Raw genomic sequence first — 22582 nt, forward strand, 5'->3', positions numbered from 1 at the left:
TTCTGAGCTAATCTCGTCCGTGAGACCCACCTTCTGCTCCCTTGACCCTATTGCCTCCTTATCATCCAATTTCCCATCTTTGGTCCCATGCTAGCTGACATTGTAAATAATTTCCTCTGCTCAGGTATTGCCCCCTCCCTTTCAGAAAAAAATACCCGCAATTCCTCTGGCCTTGCAAAACTATCATCTCCAACTTCCTTTATCGCTCAAGTCCTTGACAATGCGGTTGTCTCCCAGATCTATAGCCATCTTTCCAACAACTTCCTGCTTCAATCCTTCCAATCGGATTTCTGCTTCTCCCAAAGCCTTGAAATGGTCCTAACTAAAGCCACAAACGACATTCTTTGTGGCTACGACCATGGTGCATTGTCCCTCAAACTTTCTGCAGTCCTTGACATGGTTGATCACACCTCTTCCAACACCTGTCCTCCTGTTGTCCAGCTTGGTGGGACTGCCCTGGCTTGGTTCCACTCTTACCCAACCAAGCCAGAGGATCTGTAGCACTGGTTTATTTTTCTACCCCCACACCTTAACCTCGCAAGAATCTTTCCTCTGCCCCTCTTCCTGATCTACATTCTACTCCTTGGCAACATCAGCTGCAGACGAGGAGTCAGCTTCCATAAGAACATAAGAAATAGGAGCAGGAGTAGGCCATTCGGCCCTTCGAACCTGCTCTGCCATTCAATAAGATCATGGCTGATCTTCTACTTCAACTCTACCTTCCCGCACTATCCCCATATCCCTTGATTCCCTGTGTATCCAAAAATCTATCGATCTCTGTCTTGAATGTACTCAACGACTGAGCATCCACAGCTCTCTGGGGTAGAGAATCCCAAAGATTCACAACCCTTTGAGTGAAGAAGTTTCTCATCATCCCAGTCCTAAATGGCCGACCCCTTATTTTGAGACTGTGACTAATGATCCCTTTAAGCCGTGCTGCCGCACAGCGCTCTGGAGACCCTGTGCAGCTGGCTCATTGGCTTTTAAATGGAAAAAAACGCGCATGAACGGAATTTTGAATGGGCCGTGCAGCCCATTAAAGGGGCTGTGTGGCCCCCAAAAAATTTAGAGTGAGCATTGACTGTGACCCCTAGTTCTAGACTCTCCAGCCAGGGGAAGCATCCTCCCAGCATCTACCGTGTCAAGCCCCTGAAGAATTTTACATGTTTCAATGAGATCACCTCTCATTCTTCTAAACTCTGGAGAATATAGGCCTAGTCTACTCAATCTCTCCTCATAGGACAATCCCCTCATCCCAGGAATCAGTCTAGTAAACCTACGTTGCACTCCCTCTAAGGTAAATATATTCTTCCTTGGGTAAGGAGACCCAAACTGTACACAGTACTCCAGGTGTGGTCTCACCAAGTCCCTATATAATTGTAGTAAGACTTCTTTACTCTTATACTCTAATCCAGGGGTGGGCAATTATTTGGGCTGGAGGGCCACTTAACAAATTTTGGTGAGCTGTTGAGGGGCGCGCGCACAAAATGAATTGTGTTAACAACAGCTACCATTAAAATTTGTCACGGCATTTATTGTATAAAGAATCCTTCATGTCATTTCCACACTTGAATAAAAATAACACTTATTAACATGCTAACGCACATGATACAGGTTTACCCAAAACCTATCTTAGGTATTGATTATATAAAACTGGTTACTCGAAGAGATCAGCCATGGTCTTATTGAATGGTGGAGCAGGCTCAAGGGGCCATATAACCTACTCCTGCTCCTATTTCTTATGTTCTTATAAACACCGGCAGAGAACAGTTGGGCTGAATGGCCTGTTTCTGTGCTGTACATTCTATGCATGCAAAATATATTGACCCCACTTGCTTCTGTCGAAACTTGACTATAAGCAGCTGGTGCTGAAACTTGTCATTCACAAGCACGAAAGATGGTAACATTAACTGACCTTTCACACAAGATGTGTAGTCGAGATGAAAGCTTAGGTTAGACTACAGTCCATTAACCACAGGGATCCTCAAATGTGCTCACTCCTGAGCGTATTCCAGAGCCTTTATTGTTTGCACTATCACTTCATAAAATCCGAGTAGAATTTTTTCCCCCCTCTTGGAAAATTTCACCCGTAGCCAATTAGTGATTAATTGGCAAAAAAAATAAGTTATTATACGGATGAACTGTTAAATGTGAAATCATTAAAGTAATAATCATTCAACTGATTAAACGTGAGCAGAGAATTTGTGTCACATTAGTAAATGTATCAGTATGAGGTTACAAAATTAGGGAATAGTTGTGCAATTAGTAAATTAATCACAATTTAAATTGCTCACCAATTGCTTGATGAGCAGGGCGTGTGTTAAGGTCATGAATAAATAGTCTGTGATCAGTAAATTAGTTGGACACTAGTAAAAATTAGTGTTAAATAAATAACTCTGGGCTGTTATTAATAGCTGTGTAATTAGTACAGTACTGAGCCCAATTAAATTGCTCACCAATTGCCTAATGAGTAGAGGGTGTTAATTAGTACATTAGTTAACAGATTTATTCACTAACTTATCAGTTAGTATAAATAACCAGTGTTAAATAAATAAATGTGCGATAATTAAAATGCTAATTAGTAAACACAAACCAGGCTTGCATTAATTAGTTAGGTGGTAGTTAATAACTGGTTAACGGGTGTCATCCATCACTGGGGGGGGGGGCGCGGCGCGGAGCAGGCCTTTCTCGCTGCTGCACTCGTCAGTCTCCACTGATTTAGGGGCCGCGCTGCTGTTGGTAAAAGGTCCTTCCCCGGGGAGTTGTGGCCCAATCTGCAACTCCCAGCCGCCTTCTGTCCACCTCAACCGCCGGTCTCCGTATCTTCACCTCCCGTCTCTAAGGCCCGTTGCTACGTTGACTCCTCTGCTGCCTCGGAGACAATGGCCCTCCTCCTGACATCACGTGGGGCGGGGTCAGGTGTGGCGGATGTTTGAAGCTCGAAGCCAGGCCTTGACAGGCCAGATAGAATCCATTGGCCGGCCGGATATGGCCCGCGGGCTGTATTTTGCCCACCACTGCTCTAATCCCTTTGTAGTAAAGGCTAACATACCATTTTCTTTCCTAATTTCATGCTGTACCTGCATGTTAATTTTCTGTGGTTCGTGTACAAGGATACCCAGGTCCCTCTGAGTACCAACATTTGCCAGATTCTCGCCATTTAAAAAATATTCTGCTTTTCTATTTTTCCTACCAAAATGGATAACTTCACACTTTTCCATATTATATTCCATCTGCCATGACCTTGCCCAATGACTTAACCTTTTGCAACCTCTTTGCTTCGCAGCTTACTTTCCCACCTAACTTTGTATCATCAGCAAACTTGGATATATTATAATCGGTCCCCTCATCTAAGTCATTGATCTAGATTGTAAATAGCTGAGGCCCAAGCACTGATCCTTGCAGTACCCCACTAGTTACACCATGCCATCCCGAAAATGACCCGTTTATTCCTATTCTGTTTGTTTTCTGTCTGTTAATCAATCCATGCTAATATATTACCCCCAAATCCCATGAGCCATAATTTTGTGTAATAACCTCTTGTGTGGCACCATATTGAATGCTTTTTGAAAATCCAAAACACTATATTCACTGGTTCCCCTTTATCCACTCTGCTGGTTACAACCTCAAAAAACTCTTAACAGATTTGCCAAACATGATTTCCCTTTTTGAAATCCGTGTTGACTCTGCCCAATCATATTATGATTTTCTAAGTGCCCTGTTATCACGTCCCTAATAATAGATTCTAGCATTTTCCCTACTACTGATGCCCGGCTAACTGGCCAATAGTACCCTGTTTTCTTTCTTCCCTCCTTTCCTGAATAGCGGGGTTACGTTTGCCACCTTCCAATCCGCAGGGACCCTTCTAGAATCTAGGAAATTCTGGAAAATCAAAACCAATGCATCCAGTATCTCTGTAGCCACCTCTTTTAAAACCCTAGGATGTAGGCCGTCTGATCCAGAGAATTTGTCGGCTTTTAGTCCCATTAATTTCTCCAGTACGATTTCTTTACTAATACTAATTTCTTTAAGTTTCTCATTTTCACTAGGCCCTTGGTTCCCCACTATTTCTGGAATGTTTTTGTGTCTTCTACCATGAAGACAAATACAAAGTATTTGTTTAATGTCTTTGCCATTTCTTTATTTCCCATTATAATTTCTTCTGTCTCTGCCTCAAAGGGACCCACGTTTACTTTTGCTAATCTCTACCTTTTTACTTGCCTATAAAAGCTTTTACAATCTGTTTTTATGTCTCTTGCTAGTTTACTCTCATTCTATTTTCTCTTTCTTTATCAATTTCTTGGTCCTCCTTTGCTGAATTCTAAAATCCTCCCAATCCTTAGGCTTGCTACATTTTTTGGCAACATTATAAGCCTCTTCCTTTAATCTGATACTATCTTTAACTTCTCTTGTTAGCCACGGTTGGACCACTTTTCTCATGGGGGTTTTTATTCCTTAAGGGAATGTATATTTGTTGTGAATTATGCATTAATTCTTTAAATGTTTGCTGTTGTTTATTTACTGTCATATCTTTTAGTCTAGTTTCCCAGTCTACTTAGCCAACTCGCCCCTCATACCTACGTAGCTTGCTTTGTTCAGATTTAAGACCCTAGTTTCGGATTTGAGTTTCAAATATAAAATTCTATCATATTTGATCAATCTTCCCCAGAGGCTCCTTTACCACAAGGTTATTAATTAACCCTGTCTCATTGCACAATACTAGATCTGCAACCACGCCTCCGTAATGGCTATTTGATCAAACCTATTTATTTCTGTCTGCTATTAATTCATCTATTTTGTTGCGAACGCTTCGTGCATTCAGATATAGTGCCTTTGGCTTCAACTTTTTTCTATTTTTCCCTGATGTCACCGTAGTCAATAATGCCCTATTACCTCTGTAAAGCTCTATGTCCCTTCCTGACGCACTCTGCTTACTTTTACCCAAATCTCTACTCTGCTCTACTGGCTTGACATTTTTCTTACTGCTTTTGAATCTACCCTTTCCTGAATCCTTACCCCCCCCCCCCCCCCCCCAATTAGTTTAAAGTCCTATCTACCGCCCCAGTTATTCGATTCACCAGGACACTGGTCCCAGTTTAAGTAGACACCATCCCAAAGGAACAGCTCCCTCTTTCCTCAGTACTGGTGCCAGTGCCCCATGAATTGAAACCCCTGCCTCCAACACCACTCTTTCAGCTACACATTTAACCTTCTCATATGTTTGTTTGTCCCTATACCAATTTGTGCGTGGCTCAGGTAACAATCCAGAGATGATTACCTGTGAAGTTCTGCGTTTTAATTTCAAAGCTAGCTCCTCAAACTCTGAGCGGAACCTCATTCCTAGTTCTACCTATGTCGTCGGTTCCTACGTGGACCACGACAACTGGATCCACCCCCTCCCAAGTTCTTCTCCAGCTGCAAGGGGATGTCCTTAACCCTGGTACCAGACAGGCAACAGAACTTTCAGAACTCCCGGTCGTGGCTGCAGAGAACAGTATCTATCCCCCTGACTATACTGACCTCTACCATTACCATATTCTTTTTCACTACCCCCACCCCCCACTTAAATGGCCTTCTGTGCCATGGCGTCATGGTCTGTTTGCTTATCCACCCTGCAGACTTTGCCCTCATCCACACATGCAGCAAGAACCTCTTACCTGTTGGATAAGGGCAAAGGCCGAGGCTCCTCCAACACTGCACCTGCGGTCCCCTTACCTGTCTGACTCGCAGTCACACCCTCCTGTCCCTGACCACTAACCAGACCTGTACCACTACCACCGTGTGACTACCTCCTGGATCAGTGCCCAGGTAACTCTACCCCTCCCTGATGCCCTGCAATGTCTGCACCTCGGACTCTAGCTCAACAACTCTGAGCTGAAGTTTTTCAGGATGCAGACACTTCCTGCAGATGTGGTTGTCCGGGATTACAATGCTCTCCACAAACTCCCGCATGCTGCAGTTACGGCACATCACCTGCACTGCCATCCTATCTGATCTTGTTTTGTTTATTTTAATTAATTGAAGTTTATGTATTTAATCAACTTGCCTTATATTTTTTAGTTTTTGAACTAATTGCTTGATCTAGTTTAAGTTATAGGTAGGTTAAGTTCAATATTTACCTTTAACCTGTGCTCCACTCTCTGCCTCATCCTTTTCTCTTGCTCTGCTCTCGGCCTTGTCCTTTTCTTAGATCTTGAATCTATTTGTTTACCTAAAGGATGCTATGTTCTTAATACTTAGATAAATGATAAATTAAACATTTAGCTTTGATTCTTCGGCTCATGCCGCTCCTCACTCTATACCGACTATGACGTCAATTTTTTTTTTTTTTTTCTCCGTTTGTCTGGTGTCAGCTGCTGCTCTCTGCTGCCGCTCCTTTTGAATCACTGGTGCTCGGGGTTCCTGCTCTTAATCAGCTGCTGCTCTCTGCTGACCAGCTCTACCTCTCGACCCTTCCACTGCCTCTGTACTGTCGGACTGTTTGTTCAACATCTGGTCTTGGATGAGCTGCAGTTTCCTCTAGTTAAGCATTCGAAAGACCAAAGTCAGTGTCTTTGTCCTTTACCACAAATTTCGCACCCGCGATACTGACTCTTTTCCTGTCCTTAGCCACCCTCTCCGGCCAAACCAGACTGTTTATAAACTTGGTGACTTATTCGACCCTAAGCTGAGCTTCCGCCCTGATATCCTTTGCATTAAAGACTGCTTACTTCCACTTCTGCAATATTACATGCCTTTCCCCCAGCTCAGCTCATCTACTGCTGAAGCCCTCATCCATGCCTTTGTCACCTCTGAACTCGATTTATTCCAATGCTGTCCTTGCCGGCCTCCCATCTTTCATCCTCCGTGAGCTTCAAGTCATCCAAAACTCTATTGCCCTTATCCTATCCCGTAGCAATCCCCCTCCTCCTTTGATTGCGGCCATGTGCCACCTCAACTCAGCCATCTAGGCCCCATGCTCTGGAATTCCCTCCCTAAATCCCTCTACTTCTCACCCACCTCTTTTGATCAAGCTTTTTGTCATCCCTCCTAATATCTCCTCCTTTAGCTCAGCATAATCTTTCTTTGCATCCCTGTGAAGCACTTTGGGATGACTTTCTACATTAAAGGCATTATATAAATGCAAGCTGTTATTGCAATTAAGTCTGGTAAGTGTTTCAATTTTACGTTGCTGCCCAAAAGCATTAGGAAATTGATGCTTTATCATTTTAAAAATACATGCTGTTCATTTCAAGTCCCTGGAATTACAGATTTTCTTTTTGCTTATCCATACATTAGTGTAACAGCATGGAGCAGTAAATCAGGATTTGTGCCCACTATTCCCCACATGGCGAGTTCTGAATCATGGGCACGCTGTCTGGGAACCAAATGATGCATAATATGGGGAATCTAAGTACAAGAAAGAAAGAAGGGGGAAAGGTAAAAGTGAAATTAGGTTTGATTACACCAGCCTGTTAAACAAAAAAAAAAGCTCTGATTTTGCTTGTGTGCACCATATTTATAAACTGGAGAGCTGAGCGGACCTGACATCTGGTTAATTCCATCTTACTATTAACGTAAGATTTTCAAGTTTTATGCTCTTGATTCAGCTCCATAACAGAACAGACCCACATTGAGACAGTTTTTGCTGAATGATTTGACATCATACATTGCAAATAATCCATGTATAGTTTTCTAAAAAAATAAAGTCGTAAACATCTTAACTGTTGTACTGTATAGTTATTCTTTCTAAATATTTGCTATTCTGTACATTTATGTATCTGCTTGCAATTCTACTGATCTTGCACTTGTGTACCAAGTGCTTAAGTATTGGATGATATCGCAACTAACATGACGAGTAACTTCATTTTATTCTCCCTTACTTTCCCCTGTAGAGTTGTATATTTTAAAGTTTGCTTTCTGTTTCTTCAGCTATTCAAACGTAGAAATGTCGCAAATACAGAACAGGAAGAGGAAGAGGAAGAGGTAATGAGTGACAGTGGATTCCATGAGTCACAAGTAAACATGGATATGGCTTTGGTAAGCAATATATCATCTACTGCTGCACCATACTCCATCCAGCCAATAAGGCAAGTTGACGCCGTGCAGATTTCTGCACTTCCCCCTCACTAAATCATGATTAGCATAATTGAAAAGGCCCTGCCTCCAACAACGTTGCTACTGAAGTAAGTTAGCAAAGTAGGTGTAGAAGTCTACTGAGGAATCTATGAAGGTGCCTTTGTAAATAATTGGATCCACTACTCCCCTACTATAGCTGCTTCTTAATTTTTTTTTTTTTTTTAATAATTTGGTTAAGTTTGCTGTTCCATTAGATTATAAATGCCATGTTTACTGAGAGACACTGTCTGAGACTTAAGATATGTTCTTTTAAACTTTTAAATCAAAATGGTGTTTCCTTAATTTCTATCAAACTGTGTGTACACTTAAAAATTAGAATAAATATTTTTTGTGGAACTGCTATCCTAGAAGCTAAGAATCTAGGTGCTATTATGTTATTGGAATTTATGTACTGATCTTTAAGTTGTCAGATGTTACTTTATGCATATTTATTTGCAGCCAACATATCCTTATGAGCACACTATAAATGTATGCAAAGGGTTCACCAGACATGATGGGCCAAATGACCTATTCTCTTATGTTATATTATAATATGGGGATGTCTAAACTTTTTATCTTGGGTTACATAGATGCATTCATGGAGTTTTGGGGGGTCCATATAAAGTTCCCATTCCATGTTCCCATTATTTGTGTATATCTTACACTGCTGATACAAATAGGTCTGATTTGTGGTTTACCCACAAATGAGGCGAAAGTGCTAAAAATAGCCTCCTGCGGAGCTCCAGCCCCATAAAATTCAAACAGGACAAACCAGCATATATAAGAAATAGCAGCTCAAGCAGCTCTAAGTTTTCTGGTCTTTGAATGCTGTTTGTTATGGCTGAAGATCATGTGTGGCCCAGGAGCTACTGACTGGACTCCTGTTGGAATGTATATCACTGAGAATCCTGAAACCACCTCTAGTGGCAGCAACTGAATACTGCAGTACTGTGGAATAGTAAATTTCCACATCATTTTAACTAAAATTTCCTGCAGGCCTCATTCCCAGCACTGGGGCTCGCCAAAGTATTTGACTCTGGTAGAAAATTGAGGTGCAGTAGTTTTCCACCCTGGAGCATTTTTCTTTAGTAAAGGTATGAATCCCTCTGTTTTCTCACTAGACTAAAAGGGCAGACAGGCAGGTGAAATACTCCAAGGCTGTCTCCAACACTGCTTTTGAGTTGGTTGCTGGTGTTTTCTTTCTCATGTGGAGCTGATATTGAGAATTCTGCAGCCTGGGAAATCGACCCTCCCTTACTGCTATGGTGCTCCAATACATTGGGTTACTGTGCCACTGTGATGAACTATCTACATAACAAAGATGCTGCAACTCATCCTGGTTCAGTTAACAGTAGTGTTGTCTCGGAGCTGAAAGATCCTGAGTTCAAGTTCCTTTCCAAGACTTGAACACATAAATCTAGGCTGACTCTTCAGTACATTGATTGTTGGAGCTGCCATCTTTTGGGTGAGATATTAAACTGAGACTCCGCTCGCCTAAAGAAGATATTAAGAATCCCGTGGCATTATTTGAAAAGAGCAGGATTTCCCTCAATCAACACCACCAGAACAAGATTAACTGATCATTTATCCCACTTGCTGTTTTTGGGACTTTACTGTATGTACATTTCTGCTATAATTCTCTACATAACAATTGACTGCACCTCGAAAGTAATTCATTGAGTCAAATGCAGATCGTCTGAGGACATTGAGGTTCTTTCTTTTTTTAGTCTGAGAGCCCTAGTACAAGGGAATTAAAATCTTCCAATAGTAGTAAATTAAAATATCAGACTTGTAGCAAAGTGATGCTGGACTAGAAACAGAATAATTTGAGACCAGTTTAGATATAGCACAATGTAACTCGTAAGGGAATCTTCCTGTCTAATGCTGATTAAATGATTTTTTTGTTAGCGATTCTGATTTTTTGTGTTCTCCCTTGTGTATACACAGACTGGAGTAATCACCTCGGATATGGTACAGATGATTTTCTCTAATAATTCTGAACAGCAGCTGGCTGCTACCCAGAAATTTCGGAAACTCCTTTCCAAAGGTGAAAACGTAGTTTGTGCAGCATTCAATATTGTCATTATTCTAATTTTTTGGGTGCTGAATGGTATTGACAATGCTCTCACTTCTTGATCTGTGATGATGAAATGACAATCTCAACTCGCGCTTATGCTAATGCTGCCTAGCTCAGGTTCAAGATTTGGGAACTCAACAACATGTAAAAGTATAATGTTAATACTGCGTGGTGTAATGCATTGCCTTTTTAACAATAGTGATCTATCAAACATTGATTCAAAGTTCTTTGTGTAAGTAAAAGGACAGAATAGTTTTATTGCTGATTTCATAATTAGTTACAATCCTGAACATCTTAACATAGGTTATACTCATGAGTTGGTCCAGTTGTAAATGAAGTTTAGCTGAACTTTAGGGTAAATGGATGTTTCTCGGACTGGAGAAGGATTGAAAGTGATGTACCCCAGAGATCAGTGCTACGTCCACTTTTTACATATAAATGATTTGGACTTGGCTATAGAGAGTAAGTATATAGGAAAGTGCTGAGAGGTGTGGATGAACAGAGACTTGGGGGTTTAAGTGCATAATTTCCTGAATGTGAGTGTGCCCAATACAATTTGGGTTTATAAATAGATAAAATTAAATAAATAATGATTAATTGATAAAAAATGTCAGTTAGGCCACAGAGTAAATGCTGTAGGCAGTTTTGGGCGCCCCATTAAGAAAGGACATCAAAGCCATAAGGATTTGGGGTGATTTGATAGAGCTGTTTAAAATTATGAAGCAGTAGGACAGTTCAGATAAAAATGGGCTGTTTCCATTAGTTTAGGGGTTTAGAACAAGGGGGACATAGATACAAGATTAAATGCAAGAGATTTAGAGCAGCGAGCAGGAGAAACATTTTTTTAGTGTTGTGAGACTGTGAAATGCACTACTAGAGTTAGTGATTGAAGCCGAGACCATGTCGATTTTTAAGAATAGCTTAGATAGATGGTTGAAAGAAAAAGCCATGGTGTGGAGATGCCGGAGTTGGACTGGGGTGGACAAATGTAAGAAGTCACACAACACCAGGTTATAGCCCAACAAATAAAACTGTTGGACTATAACCTGGTGTTGTGTGACTTACATTTGAAAGAAAGAGATAATGGGATCTGGTAACTGGATGGGCACATGGGATTAGAACTGCTGCTTATGTGGAGAATAAACACCAACTTGGACTGGTTGGGCTTGTTTCCGTGTTGTAATTTCTATGTAATCAGAATGACTCCAAGGATGGGAAACTAGTTATGAAGAGAGACTTGCGATACTGGTACTATGTCTACTGGAGCAGAGGAGGCTTAATAGAGGTGTTTTGATAGCATAAATATGAAAAGACTATTTCTTCTGGTTGGGGAGTTGATGACTAGGGGCAATCATTTAAAATTATTACTGACAAGGAAGAGAGAGGTTAGGAGATTCTTTTCCCACAGAGTTGTTTGGGTGTAGAATACTTTGCCACATGGATGGTTAATGCAAAGACCATTGCTTCTTTAATGGAAAAATTGGATAAATATTTGAAGCGGAGAAAGCAAAGCAGTGGAATTAGTTTTGTATTTCTTTAGTTAAGAACCAGCATAGACATGATGGGCCAAATGGCTTCTGCCTGTGCTGTAAAATGTTCTGGTTCTAGGGCTATGGTTAGAATATTGCACACCGCTCTGGGCACCCCTTCATAGGAAGGATGTTTGACCCATGGAAGTGGTACCATCAGATTTACTGGCATGGTACCAGGAATTGAGAGGTTATAGTTATACAGAAAGGCTTTGTAAAAAAAAAAAAGATTTATTTTCACCAGAACAGAGATGATTAGGGGTGGGGAGGGGGTCCTATAGAAGCATTCAAAATTGTGGAAAGATATGAGAAGGTGAACAGTGATTGTTTCCATTGGTTGGCAAATCAGTAACAAGGTGGCATAGACTGAGGATTATCATTGGAGGAACAAAGGGGGAAATTAGAATTTGTTTCAGACGGGTTTATTAGAATGCTTTACCATGGGTGTCTATTGAGGCAGAGACTAACATTGTTTAAAATGGAATAATAAGTATCTGAAAAGGAAGAATATGGGGAAAAGGCAAGGAAATGGGTTTAGAGTAAATAGATCCAGTTGAAGAGCTAGCATTGGCACAGGTGTGATGGGTTGAATGTGCTTGTAAATGATCTAATTCAATTGGGGAAAGGGTATGTGTAATATTGATCATGTCACCAATGACCTAGGCTTATATCTTGCCTAGACAGAAGGGCGTAAACGTATTAATTATCTGGTGAGGCCTGTACAGTGACGTGTTTGAGAACACTAATCTTTTTACTTCTGGCACATGTTTTCTAGCTGTCAGATGGAATAAAAAACTCTTCTCTCTGATTGCTGTGTTAGATGAAGTTATTTTGATCCATCTTAATCCAGTTATCATTGAAGGAAAGTCCACTGTACAAAGGTGTTTACATTTCATGCTACCTGGATAAAGTCTGCAAATTTTGATCAAAAGACAAACCCAACCCAGCAAGAAACCATTAATCCCAGCATGTAATATGATTTTTTTTAAACAGAGCCGAATCCTCCTATTGATGAAGTGATCAACACGAAAGGAGTAGTGGAAAGATTTGTAGAATTCCTCAAAAGGAGAGAGAATTGTACATTGCAGGTAATCTCGGAGCACACCATGAAGTCCTTAATATAATCTACATCTTCTACTGTTTTTGTAATATAACGGTATCATCTGCACACTGTAGCCATGACTAATACTGCAGCTCATTTTCCTTCCCAAATGTTATACATTTCTATGCTGCACTTGTGGCCCATTTATGTGCAACAGACTTGAGAGAATTATCCAGTAGCTCTCATTTGTCCAGCTAACTCAAACTACTGTTCAATATTTTTCATCATTTGCAAAAGTGTAACTACAGTGTTGAGTGTACAACATGCTACTTTTAGATATCCCCACGATGTATTTTCCAAAAAATTTAATTCTGCAATCGGCTTGGCTCTGTGTGAGAAAATGCAAACTTAATTCTTCACCAGTACCTGAAGAAGCCACTGTACCTGCGATGCATTGTTCTTCATTACCAAGTGCAATTTCATCTGTGCAACCAATTCATTGGACTGTGATTGTGTTTGGAGGGGAGAGGGGATAAAAAACCTTGCACATGTTAAACAAAGTGACAAGTTGAATTGTAGGCCTGTGTTAAGTCCCTCCTGAGGTTTCTTTTGGATTAGTTGTACATTTGTGGCTTTGCCAGTTGTTTGCATAGAATACCAACATAGTTGTACGTAAATTAATCCTGATTCAATAATTCTGTCTATGAAAATTATCCATATTGTTATAGTGAATTCTTAAATGTAACCTACTTCCTGAAACATTGTTATTTACAGCACAGCATTGCTTCCTCAAATGCTGGTGTTTACAGTGTGAACAATTTACTAAACTACCCTAACAATTATATCCAATTATTCATAAATATGGTGCAGTGTGATATGTCTTTGGCCAGCTTCCAAAAACAAAGTTTGCTCTTTTAGGTATGATCAAATCTACTTAATTGGAAATCTCCAGTGGTGAGCAAATATGCCCTTTACACAAGTATATAAAATAACCGTATGTCCAATCTGGAAATTAAATTAATTCCACAAGTGAGACCTAACTAACAACTTGCCAGTGAGCTGTCTAGATCTACCCCTCACATCTGATCAGCATTTTACAGAGCACACAAAAATCAGTCTATATTTTATACCACAGGTTTAATATCAGCAAAAATTAATGTAAATTAACAGTTGTTTTAACAATTACTTTTAAGTAGAAGTATAAATACTTTATAAAGTCACACATTTTACCCTTGCTTGTACTCTTCCTAAGGCTTTTTGTTTGTTTTGCGGTGGTTTCTAAAATCTCATTTGTTAATGGGTAAAGCTGCCTGATAATGGCAGTGCTTTTTCCATGGTTCCTATAGAGCTTTAAAAGAGAGGACTATGCATTTTTGTGTAATTCTGCTGTGCTGTGTGTACATAAAGAGATCCATCGATTATCAATTTTTATTACTTTTTTAAAGTTCCAACCCCAAAATTATTTCCCATTTTCATAATTTTTTTATCACTTTGAACTTGACTGACAAATATTGGCCCAGAAATTAGGTTCGGGGGCTTGCCGCGCGTGCAAGCCCCCGATGTGCACTTACCCGACGCGCTGACATTTCAATCCTGGCCCGCATTGCATTTCCTGTCACTGGCCCGCTTCAGGTCCTGCCGCGCTGTGCGTGCGTGACCCAGCGACGTACTTAGCGCGATGAGCTGGCTGGGATCACGTGAGCACTGGGCAACCAATGGGAGGTTGCAAAAGTTCATTCATGAGTTTGATAGTAAGAACTGTCAAACTCATGAAAACCCCTGGCCCCAAAACACTACTTAAACTTGAAAGAAAATTTTAAAAAACATCGCACTACTTAAATAAACTATAAATAATAACTAAAAAAACTATTTTAAACAATAATTTTAAATTTTGAAAAAAATGATTATATAAAAAATCGGGGCTAAAAATACACTTACCTTACTGTAAAGTCTTCAAAAAAAAATGAACCTGTGGAAAAATTTTCTAATTTTACTTAATAGACCACTTACCTGTTAAAAGTAAGTACTTACGGCTGCTTTTTCCACGTGTAAAAACCGGAGTCTTTTCCCCACGGGCAACTCTTCAAAAAAAAAAAAAAAAAAAGGGAAGTTCAGCGCGCACGCGCTACCTGAAACCTCACACGTGTTCCGCCTCTTAACCCCTTGGGTCAGAGGAGAGGAAATGCCGGTTTTCCCGCTGAAAACCGGCAATTCCTCCGGGCCCACGCGTGAGTACCCCGTCCGTACTCACGCGTTGGGACAGGAATTACTGGCCCATTAATTCCAGTGTGTATAGTGTGTAATTATAATGTTTCCTCTTTTTTTGTTTAATGCAGTTTGAAGCAGCATGGGTGCTGACAAACATTGCATCAGGAAGCTCATTACAGACCCGTGAGGTCATCAAGGCTGGTGCTGTGCCTGTCTTTATTGAATTGTTAACGTCAGATTTTGAAGATGTGCAAGAACAGGTAACTGTCAAATTGTTAATTCTACTCCCTCCACCTCATTTTAGGACCAGATCATTAATATCAATGTGTTTACACCTCTGAGCATGGGATTTACCCATTTTTAAAAAGTGATTAACAAAGGTTACCAGTTAAAAATAAGTGGAGCTAACTTGGGGTTGAGTCCTAGGGATAATTGTCAATATTTTCAAAGTAGGCCCAATAATTTTAGAATATCAAATTAAAAATTCATGGAAATAAAGTAAGCTACGGAGGTAAATAATAAAAGTATTTCTGTAGCAGAGTGGAAAATACTACATTTATAAAGCCTCTTTGCTTTGCCTTTATGTTGATATGCTATGCTGACTATCCTTTGTACAGATACAGCACATGGACTTTTAATTCAGAAGATATTTACAGGATCCCTGTATTTTACAGGATAAATATATGTGAATTACAGATGGAAAGGAAACTAACAACAGAAAATAGAGATCCTGTTTATTGCTCCAAGTAAAGTGGTCACTTAGTGTTTTGAGAACCTTGTACAATACCACTTGTGTATTGTCATGTGCTCATTTAGGTATTTGGAACAAACATATCTACTGTCTCTGAAAATATTGTAGCAGTTTCATTGTCTTCATACGACATTTTCACTTTTAGAAAATTTACTGAGAATCACGAGGGAAAACAGTAGTATACAGGAAACAACAACAAAAAAGCGCTGGAAAAACTCAGCAGGCCAGGGCAGCATCCGTGGAGAGAGAAACAGTTAACGTTTCAGGTCGAAGACCTTTCGTCAGAACTGCTATAGTATACAGGAAAGGCTGATCATGAATTGGGTGCACTGCTAGATGTTTACAACAAAAATAGGCATTTTTGAAGGGCAGCCACTTTTCTAGGGGTTAGTTTATTTGTGTGATTCTGTATACTGTAGAACCAATGTCAGTCAATTGGGCAGGAAGGGAGGTTGACAAATGCAGTTTTGCGCTAGTCCAAAGGCAGTTGTAAATTGGGGTGGGTGAGTGCAGTGTTGAGATATAAATGGTTGAACGATTGTAGTATATTGGTGTTTGTGGATAAAGCTCTGCTCTTTTGGTGATATGTTCAGAGGTGTAAACACATTGGGCCTGAATTTGCGATCAGAGGCTTCCCGCGGGCAGATGCCTCCAATCATCAAAAAATCTACGCATTTACCTGGTGGTCCGGGAGATACGGATGCTTGCGATCCTGGGCCTCTCCTGGTAGAAATGCGTAGAGGCCCACGTATCCCAGGGGCGTGCGCGGTTCGCAAGCACCCCTGGGATCACGTGGGCCAGCCCAACCAATGAAAGAAGGGAATCCCCATTCATAGTTATGGGAGTTCTGTACGTATGGAACTGTCGTAAGTATGAATGGGGATGACTTAAAAATTACACGAACACATGAAATAATGTTTTTTTTAAATTACATATATAAAATTAATTTTTTGATTTAAAAAAAAAAAAAAAAAATGTTTTAACGGGGCTAAATATAAACTTATTTGACAGGGTTTTTAATGTATAAGTGAGTGATAACATTTTATTTTTCTATTTTTTTTAATTCTTGTGTTGGTAAAAGCAGGCCTTACGCCTGAAGAATTCCACGGCCTTTCAGCGGGCAGAAGTTGGGCAAATAGCGCAGCTCTCCACCCGCAGAGGCCCTTTTCCTGGGGATGCGGGGGATCTGTCAAGAAGATTCTTGACAGATTGCAAGTGCCGGGTTTTAGCGCATGCCTAAACCCGGAACTTGTGTGGCCCCTACAGGCGCATGCGCACCTCGTACGCACCCATAGGGGTCGCAAAATACGGCCCATTGACATTAATGACCTGGTCCTAAACAACAGCCTGCTACATTATTCTCTTGTATCACTGACCAGTTGCAGTTATGCTGTATTGCAAGGTCACTTGTGCATGCATCCTTCAGTTGAATCCATGTATAATCAGTGGTTTTAAGCAAGTGTTTATTCAAAACTGTTGTACATGCTGTCTAAAGGAGTCAGATCAAGTAACCAAGATTTTTTTTTTTCACTGTTTATTTTTTAATTGCAGGCAATCTGGGCCCTTGGGAACATTGCAGGGGACAGCACCATGTGTAGGGATTATGTGTTAGACTGTAATATACTGCCTCCTCTCATTCAGTAAGTAACTGAGTTTTTAAAATAAATTTTCAAAGCTGAGTTTTAAAGTTTACTGGAAAAAGCAATCACACTTTTTTCAAACACCTTGGGATTAGCAAAATACTTATTAAACTAGTGCCTTTTAGATTTTGTCTCCTCTCAATTTTAATAAAACTTAAGTTTGCACCTTGATGAAAGTTAGCTACATAAGATTTTTCCGCTACGTTTTTTCTTCCAATTTTCATCCATTCATTTCCTAAAGGCACTGACATGCTGGTTGAATTCAGTTTCATGGGTGTCGATGGCCTTCTGGTGTATCATTAGTTGACCAATTTCTATTTCACACTTTCTTTGTATGCGCCCAGCCAGAGAATGTTGGCAGGCTATTTGACTATGTAGGGTGCTGCAACTGAGCCTAGTTCTGTTCTCCCATGATGTCCAAACGCACACTTTCCATCAGGAATCAAGGAGAAGAAATCTGTCAATTTTCCCCAAATACCGGGCCAATGAAGTTGAGGTCACTTGTAGGAATTGGGTAGGGCGTTCATCTGTTAAACAGTCAGGTGAACTACATAAAGGGTTTCTAATAAGAATTATAAGTAGCAATTTTGCAAGACTCCATTCCCAGTGTGGAGCCTCACTAAATGGGAGTGCATGTCATAGAATTGGCCCTATAGTGTTATAGCCCATGTCCAACCCATGCTTCTGGATCACGAGGCTCCACGCCAGCAGTGGAGTCTTGCAAAGTTACCTCTATAGCTTTTTAAATTGCAGCTTTCCAAGCACTGGTCAGACTCTGAAGATACCTAGCTCTGTCTGTTCTAATTCTATTCATTCTTAATCAGTCAGCTCCAGTAAATTGATAGAGGACAGCCTTTCTAGGAGCATTTAAATAAATATTTATGATTCCCATGTGTTTTGATTTTAAAGATGCAAAGAGGCCAGACTTCTGAGTTATTTCTGTGCACTTATTTGTTAACCTGAATTATCTGTATTTTAAATGCACAGGCTGCTATCAAAACCCAACCGATTGACAATGACGAGGAATGCTGTTTGGGCACTGTCAAACCTGTGCAGAGGGAAGAATCCTCCACCAGACTTTTCAAAGGTAATGTCCCTCCTGTGGAGCAGCAGTCTACTTTAACTTACTCTTGGATTTTTAGGAGTGAAGCATATGCAATGGAAAACAATGTTTCAATTCCATAAACTGTGATGGTAGTATGTAAATTGTTCACATCTGTTGATGTTTGTTGAAATGATTAGTAGTCTTTTCATGCGATTTTAAGGAATAATTTTGCCTATGCAGAAGATATGGGTACATGACCACTTTTTTAAAGAATGAAATGTAAAGCAGATCATTGACACAAATTGTTGGTATACCCATCCACTGTGCTAAGAAGGATAATTACCAGTTCATACCTGCAGCTTGCCACGTGATGAATTGTTTAACCTTATGGGATGAGACACTTTTCCACAGGAAACAAAAGAAAATCAGTGAATGAAACAATTCGGCTTATCAATCTGAGCAGCCAGTTATTGATGAATATCCATAGATTGTCTGCACATACTCTTATGCTGCTAAATGGTGGGAATGTAGCATTATAAAATGAATTTGAAATAGTTTAAAAGCATGTAGATTTTGAGACAGCATGTTGGTGCTGAGCTCTTTTCCCTCATCCACAAATACCCTGATTTCAGCTGCAGTGTATGTGGGGGCACTGGATGAAAGCCAGGCTTTCCCAGTGGGGAAGGGAAAGTAAAGCAGCTCGATGAGTCTGCTGCACCCCTTAGCAATTGGCCAGTAAGTGACATTGGCGGAGACTTGGGAACCAGATGTCTCCCTTGACATTACTGGGTAACACAGTAGGACTTAAGTAAGCAACTAAAGGAAGCAAATAACCTTCAAAATTAAGACTTTCTGGGATAGGGAATCAATATCCCAGAGATGCTGTACTTACCAGGGTTATAAAATCTGTTTTGGCAGTCATCAGAACACAGTTATATCAAATAATGCAACAAAAAGGAAAGGAGAGTAATGAATTTCATTATGAAAATACTTCATTTGTTTTGTTCTTACTGTAATCTTGTTAAAAGTACAGTACTGTAAACTTTTTTGCAGAATATTCTGAATTATAGCGCCAGGTAACAAAGTATTGAACAAATCGCCAAAAATACTTGGAGAGTTTTAATGTAGAGTATGTACACTACGTTACAGCAGCTAAAATAGTTTAAACTTAGCTAGGTAACAGAGAGAGATTTTGTGTGTGTGCATTATACACTATCCCTGAAACAGTCTTGTGTGTTTATCCCTTACCATAGTTTTCTGATAGGTAAATGTAACACTGATCTGGGTCTACTGTAACCTTTCAGTAGAATGATACCTAATTTGAGAGTTTTTTTTGTTGAGAGTCTCTGAACTGCGATTGTTGGCACAGGCAACTCTGTTTGACCCAGGAGCCATAAATTGTTGTATTCTGTTGCTTTCCATTTCCAGGTATCCCCCTGTCTCAGTGTTGTGTCCTGGCTGCTGTTCCTCAATGACATAGATGTTCTGGCTGATGCCTGCTGGGCTTTGTCATATTTATCAGATGGACCTAATGATAAAATCCAAGCAGTAATAGACTCGGGAGTTTGCAGAAGATTAGTGGAACTATTGATGTAAGTTACTTTCTAAATATTTAATTTAGACTCTTTGGTGATAGATGACTATATACCTGTATATTACATATACATATAACTTTTTCCCCTTTTGTGATCATTTTGAACTGCAAAATAGATAAAGGCACTTCAGTTTTCATGGGAAACATATTTATATTTTGCAGTAGAAACCTGTTTCCTTCCAATTTTCTCCCTTTACCTTTTCTGAAGGTGGTGACTGCTGGGTTACAGTTCAGCAGGCACTGGTGGCCCTCTCATAGTGGCTGCTTTTCATGTCTGAGCCTGAATACAGAGAAGTTTGGCAGACTGTTCAACCACAGGGCTCAATGCAAGTCAAATACAAGTGCCACACTTAGGCTGTTCAAATGATCTAAAAATCAAATACTTCACCTTCAGCCCCATATTAAAGTGGCTGGATCAGATTCTAGAGTCTTAAATTGCTCCTTTACTGATGGCAACAAATGAATTTAGTAATTAAGAATAAAACTTGCATTTATATAGTACCTTTCAAGATGCCCCAAAGCACTTTGCATTCAGTGAATTAGTTTTTTTTGAAGTGTAGTCACTTTTTTGTTGTGAGTAAGTGCAACAGCTAATTTGCACACAGCAAGGTGTCACAAATAATAATCCAATGAATGACCAGTTAATCTGTTTTGGGGAATGTTGGCTGGATAGTGGGAGAACTCCTTGCTTTTCTTCGAATAGTGCCATGGGGTCTTTTATGTTCACCTAAACCACGGGAACAGGCAGAAGGGGCCTCAATTTAGCTGAAGAACAGCAATGTAGTCCTCCCTCAATACTGCATGGAAGTGTCAGCCTGGGTTATGTGCTCAAGTTCTGGAGTGGGTTTGAACCCACAACCTACTTGAGGTGAGAGTGTTTCAATTGATCCAATATGACGGTTTGGAAATCTAGAATACACAATGTTATTTACTGGCAAATGAAGAGTAACTAGGTTACTGAGGTGCTTTATCTCTTTAACAGTAAATCATTTCCAGTTACAGTGGAGGACCAGACTTGAGAACAACATTAGGATACCATTTTTTCTCCACAGTATTATCATATGCACAATAGTATGGAAAACTCACACTGACTCTTCAAGTAATAACATAAGAAAAAGCAAAGGATGAGAAATTGCACATTGATGCTCATACTAGTTCAGCCCAGCATCCCAATTGCATTTGAATGCCCCCTGGCAGATTATTCCAAATGTTCATCACCCTTTGTGCATTTTGATTTTTCTAATACCCACTTTAAATTAGTTTTTAATCATTTACATTATGTCCTGTTGGTGTGCCTTGCCTTCTGGGTTTACCTTATCTGTACTATCATAGAATAGAATCATAGAATGGTTACAACATGGTAGAAGGCCATTCGGCCCGTCGAGCCTGTGCTGGCTGCTTGCAAGAGCACCTCGGCTAGTCCCACTCCCTGGCCCTTTCCCCGTAACCCTGCAATTTTTTTCTTTCTGTACTTTTCCAACTGCCTTTTGAAAACCGTGATTCAGTCTGCCTCTACCACCCTTTCACTGCATTGCAGGTCCTAACCATGCGCTGCGTAAAATGTTTTTTCTTATGTCGCCTTTGGTTCTTTTGCCAATCACCTTAAATCTGTGTCCTCTGGTTCTCGACCCTTCTGCCAATGGGAACAGTTTCTCTCTACTCAGTCCAGACCCCTCATGAGTTTGAACACCTCTATCAAATCTCCTCTTGATCTTCTCTGCTCTAAGGAGAACAACCCCAGCTTCTCCAGTCTATCCATGTAACTGAAGTTCCTCATCCCTGGAATCATTCTTTTCTGCACCCTCTCTAAAGCCTTCACATCCTTCCTAAAGGGTGGTGCCCAGAATTGGACACAATACTCCAGTTGAGGCTGAACCAGTGTTTTATACAGGTTCATCATAATTGCCACGCTTTTGTACTCTATACCTCTATTCAAGAAGCCCAGGATCCCATAAGCTTTTTTAACTGTGTTCTCAACCTGCCCTGCCAACTTCAACAATTTGTACACATGTAACCCCAGGTCTCTGTTCATGTACCCCCTTTAGGATTGTACCCTTTAGTTTATATTTCCTCTCTTCATTATTTCTACCAAAATGTATCACTTTGCACTTTTCTATATTAAATTTCATCTGCCACGTGTCTGCCCATTCCACCAGCCTGTCTATGTCCTCTTGAAGTCTATCACTAACTCCCTCACTGTTCACTATACTTCCGAGTTTTGTGTCATCTGCAAATTTTGAAATTGTGCCCTGTACACCCACAACCAAGTCATTAATATATATCGAGAAAAGCAGTGGTCCTAGAACCGACCCCTGGGGAACACCACTGTATACCTTCCTGCAGACCGAAAAACAACCATTCACCACTACTATGTTTCCTGTCACTTAGCCAATTTCGTATCCATGCTGCCACTGTCCCTTTTATTCCATGGGCTTCAACTTTGCTGGCAAGCCTATTATGTGGCACTTTGTCAAATGCCTTTTGGAAATCCATGTACACCACGTCAACTACATTACCCTCATCAACCCTCTGTTACCTCATCAAAAAACTCGATCAGGTTGGTTAAACACTATTTGCCTTTAACAAATCTGTGCTGGCT

The 22582-nt window shown here is 40.3% G+C and overlaps 1 protein-coding gene across 4 annotated transcripts in view; it reads left to right on the top strand.

Annotated features, from left to right (window-relative positions):
* LOC147107628 (importin subunit alpha-5) overlaps positions 1–22582 on the top strand; it is a 63891-nt gene that overhangs the window by 18944 nt on the left and 22365 nt on the right. For all 4 annotated transcript variants that reach the window (XM_086006813.1, XM_086006814.1, XM_086006812.1 and 1 more), the window contains 7 exons: positions 7912–8019; positions 10045–10144; positions 12697–12791; positions 15082–15213; positions 17256–17344; positions 18332–18431; positions 19818–19981. In XM_086006813.1, the coding sequence (XP_085862939.1) occupies positions 7912–8019; positions 10045–10144; positions 12697–12791; positions 15082–15213; positions 17256–17344; positions 18332–18431; positions 19818–19981 (788 nt within the window). The remainder of the gene's footprint in view (positions 1–7911; positions 8020–10044; positions 10145–12696; positions 12792–15081; positions 15214–17255; positions 17345–18331; positions 18432–19817; positions 19982–22582) is intronic.

This window comes from Somniosus microcephalus, chromosome 14 (assembly GCF_052327205.1).
Source record: "Somniosus microcephalus isolate GS21.2 chromosome 14, FLI_Smic_1.0, whole genome shotgun sequence".
NCBI classification, from domain to species: domain Eukaryota; kingdom Metazoa; phylum Chordata; class Chondrichthyes; order Squaliformes; family Somniosidae; genus Somniosus; species Somniosus microcephalus.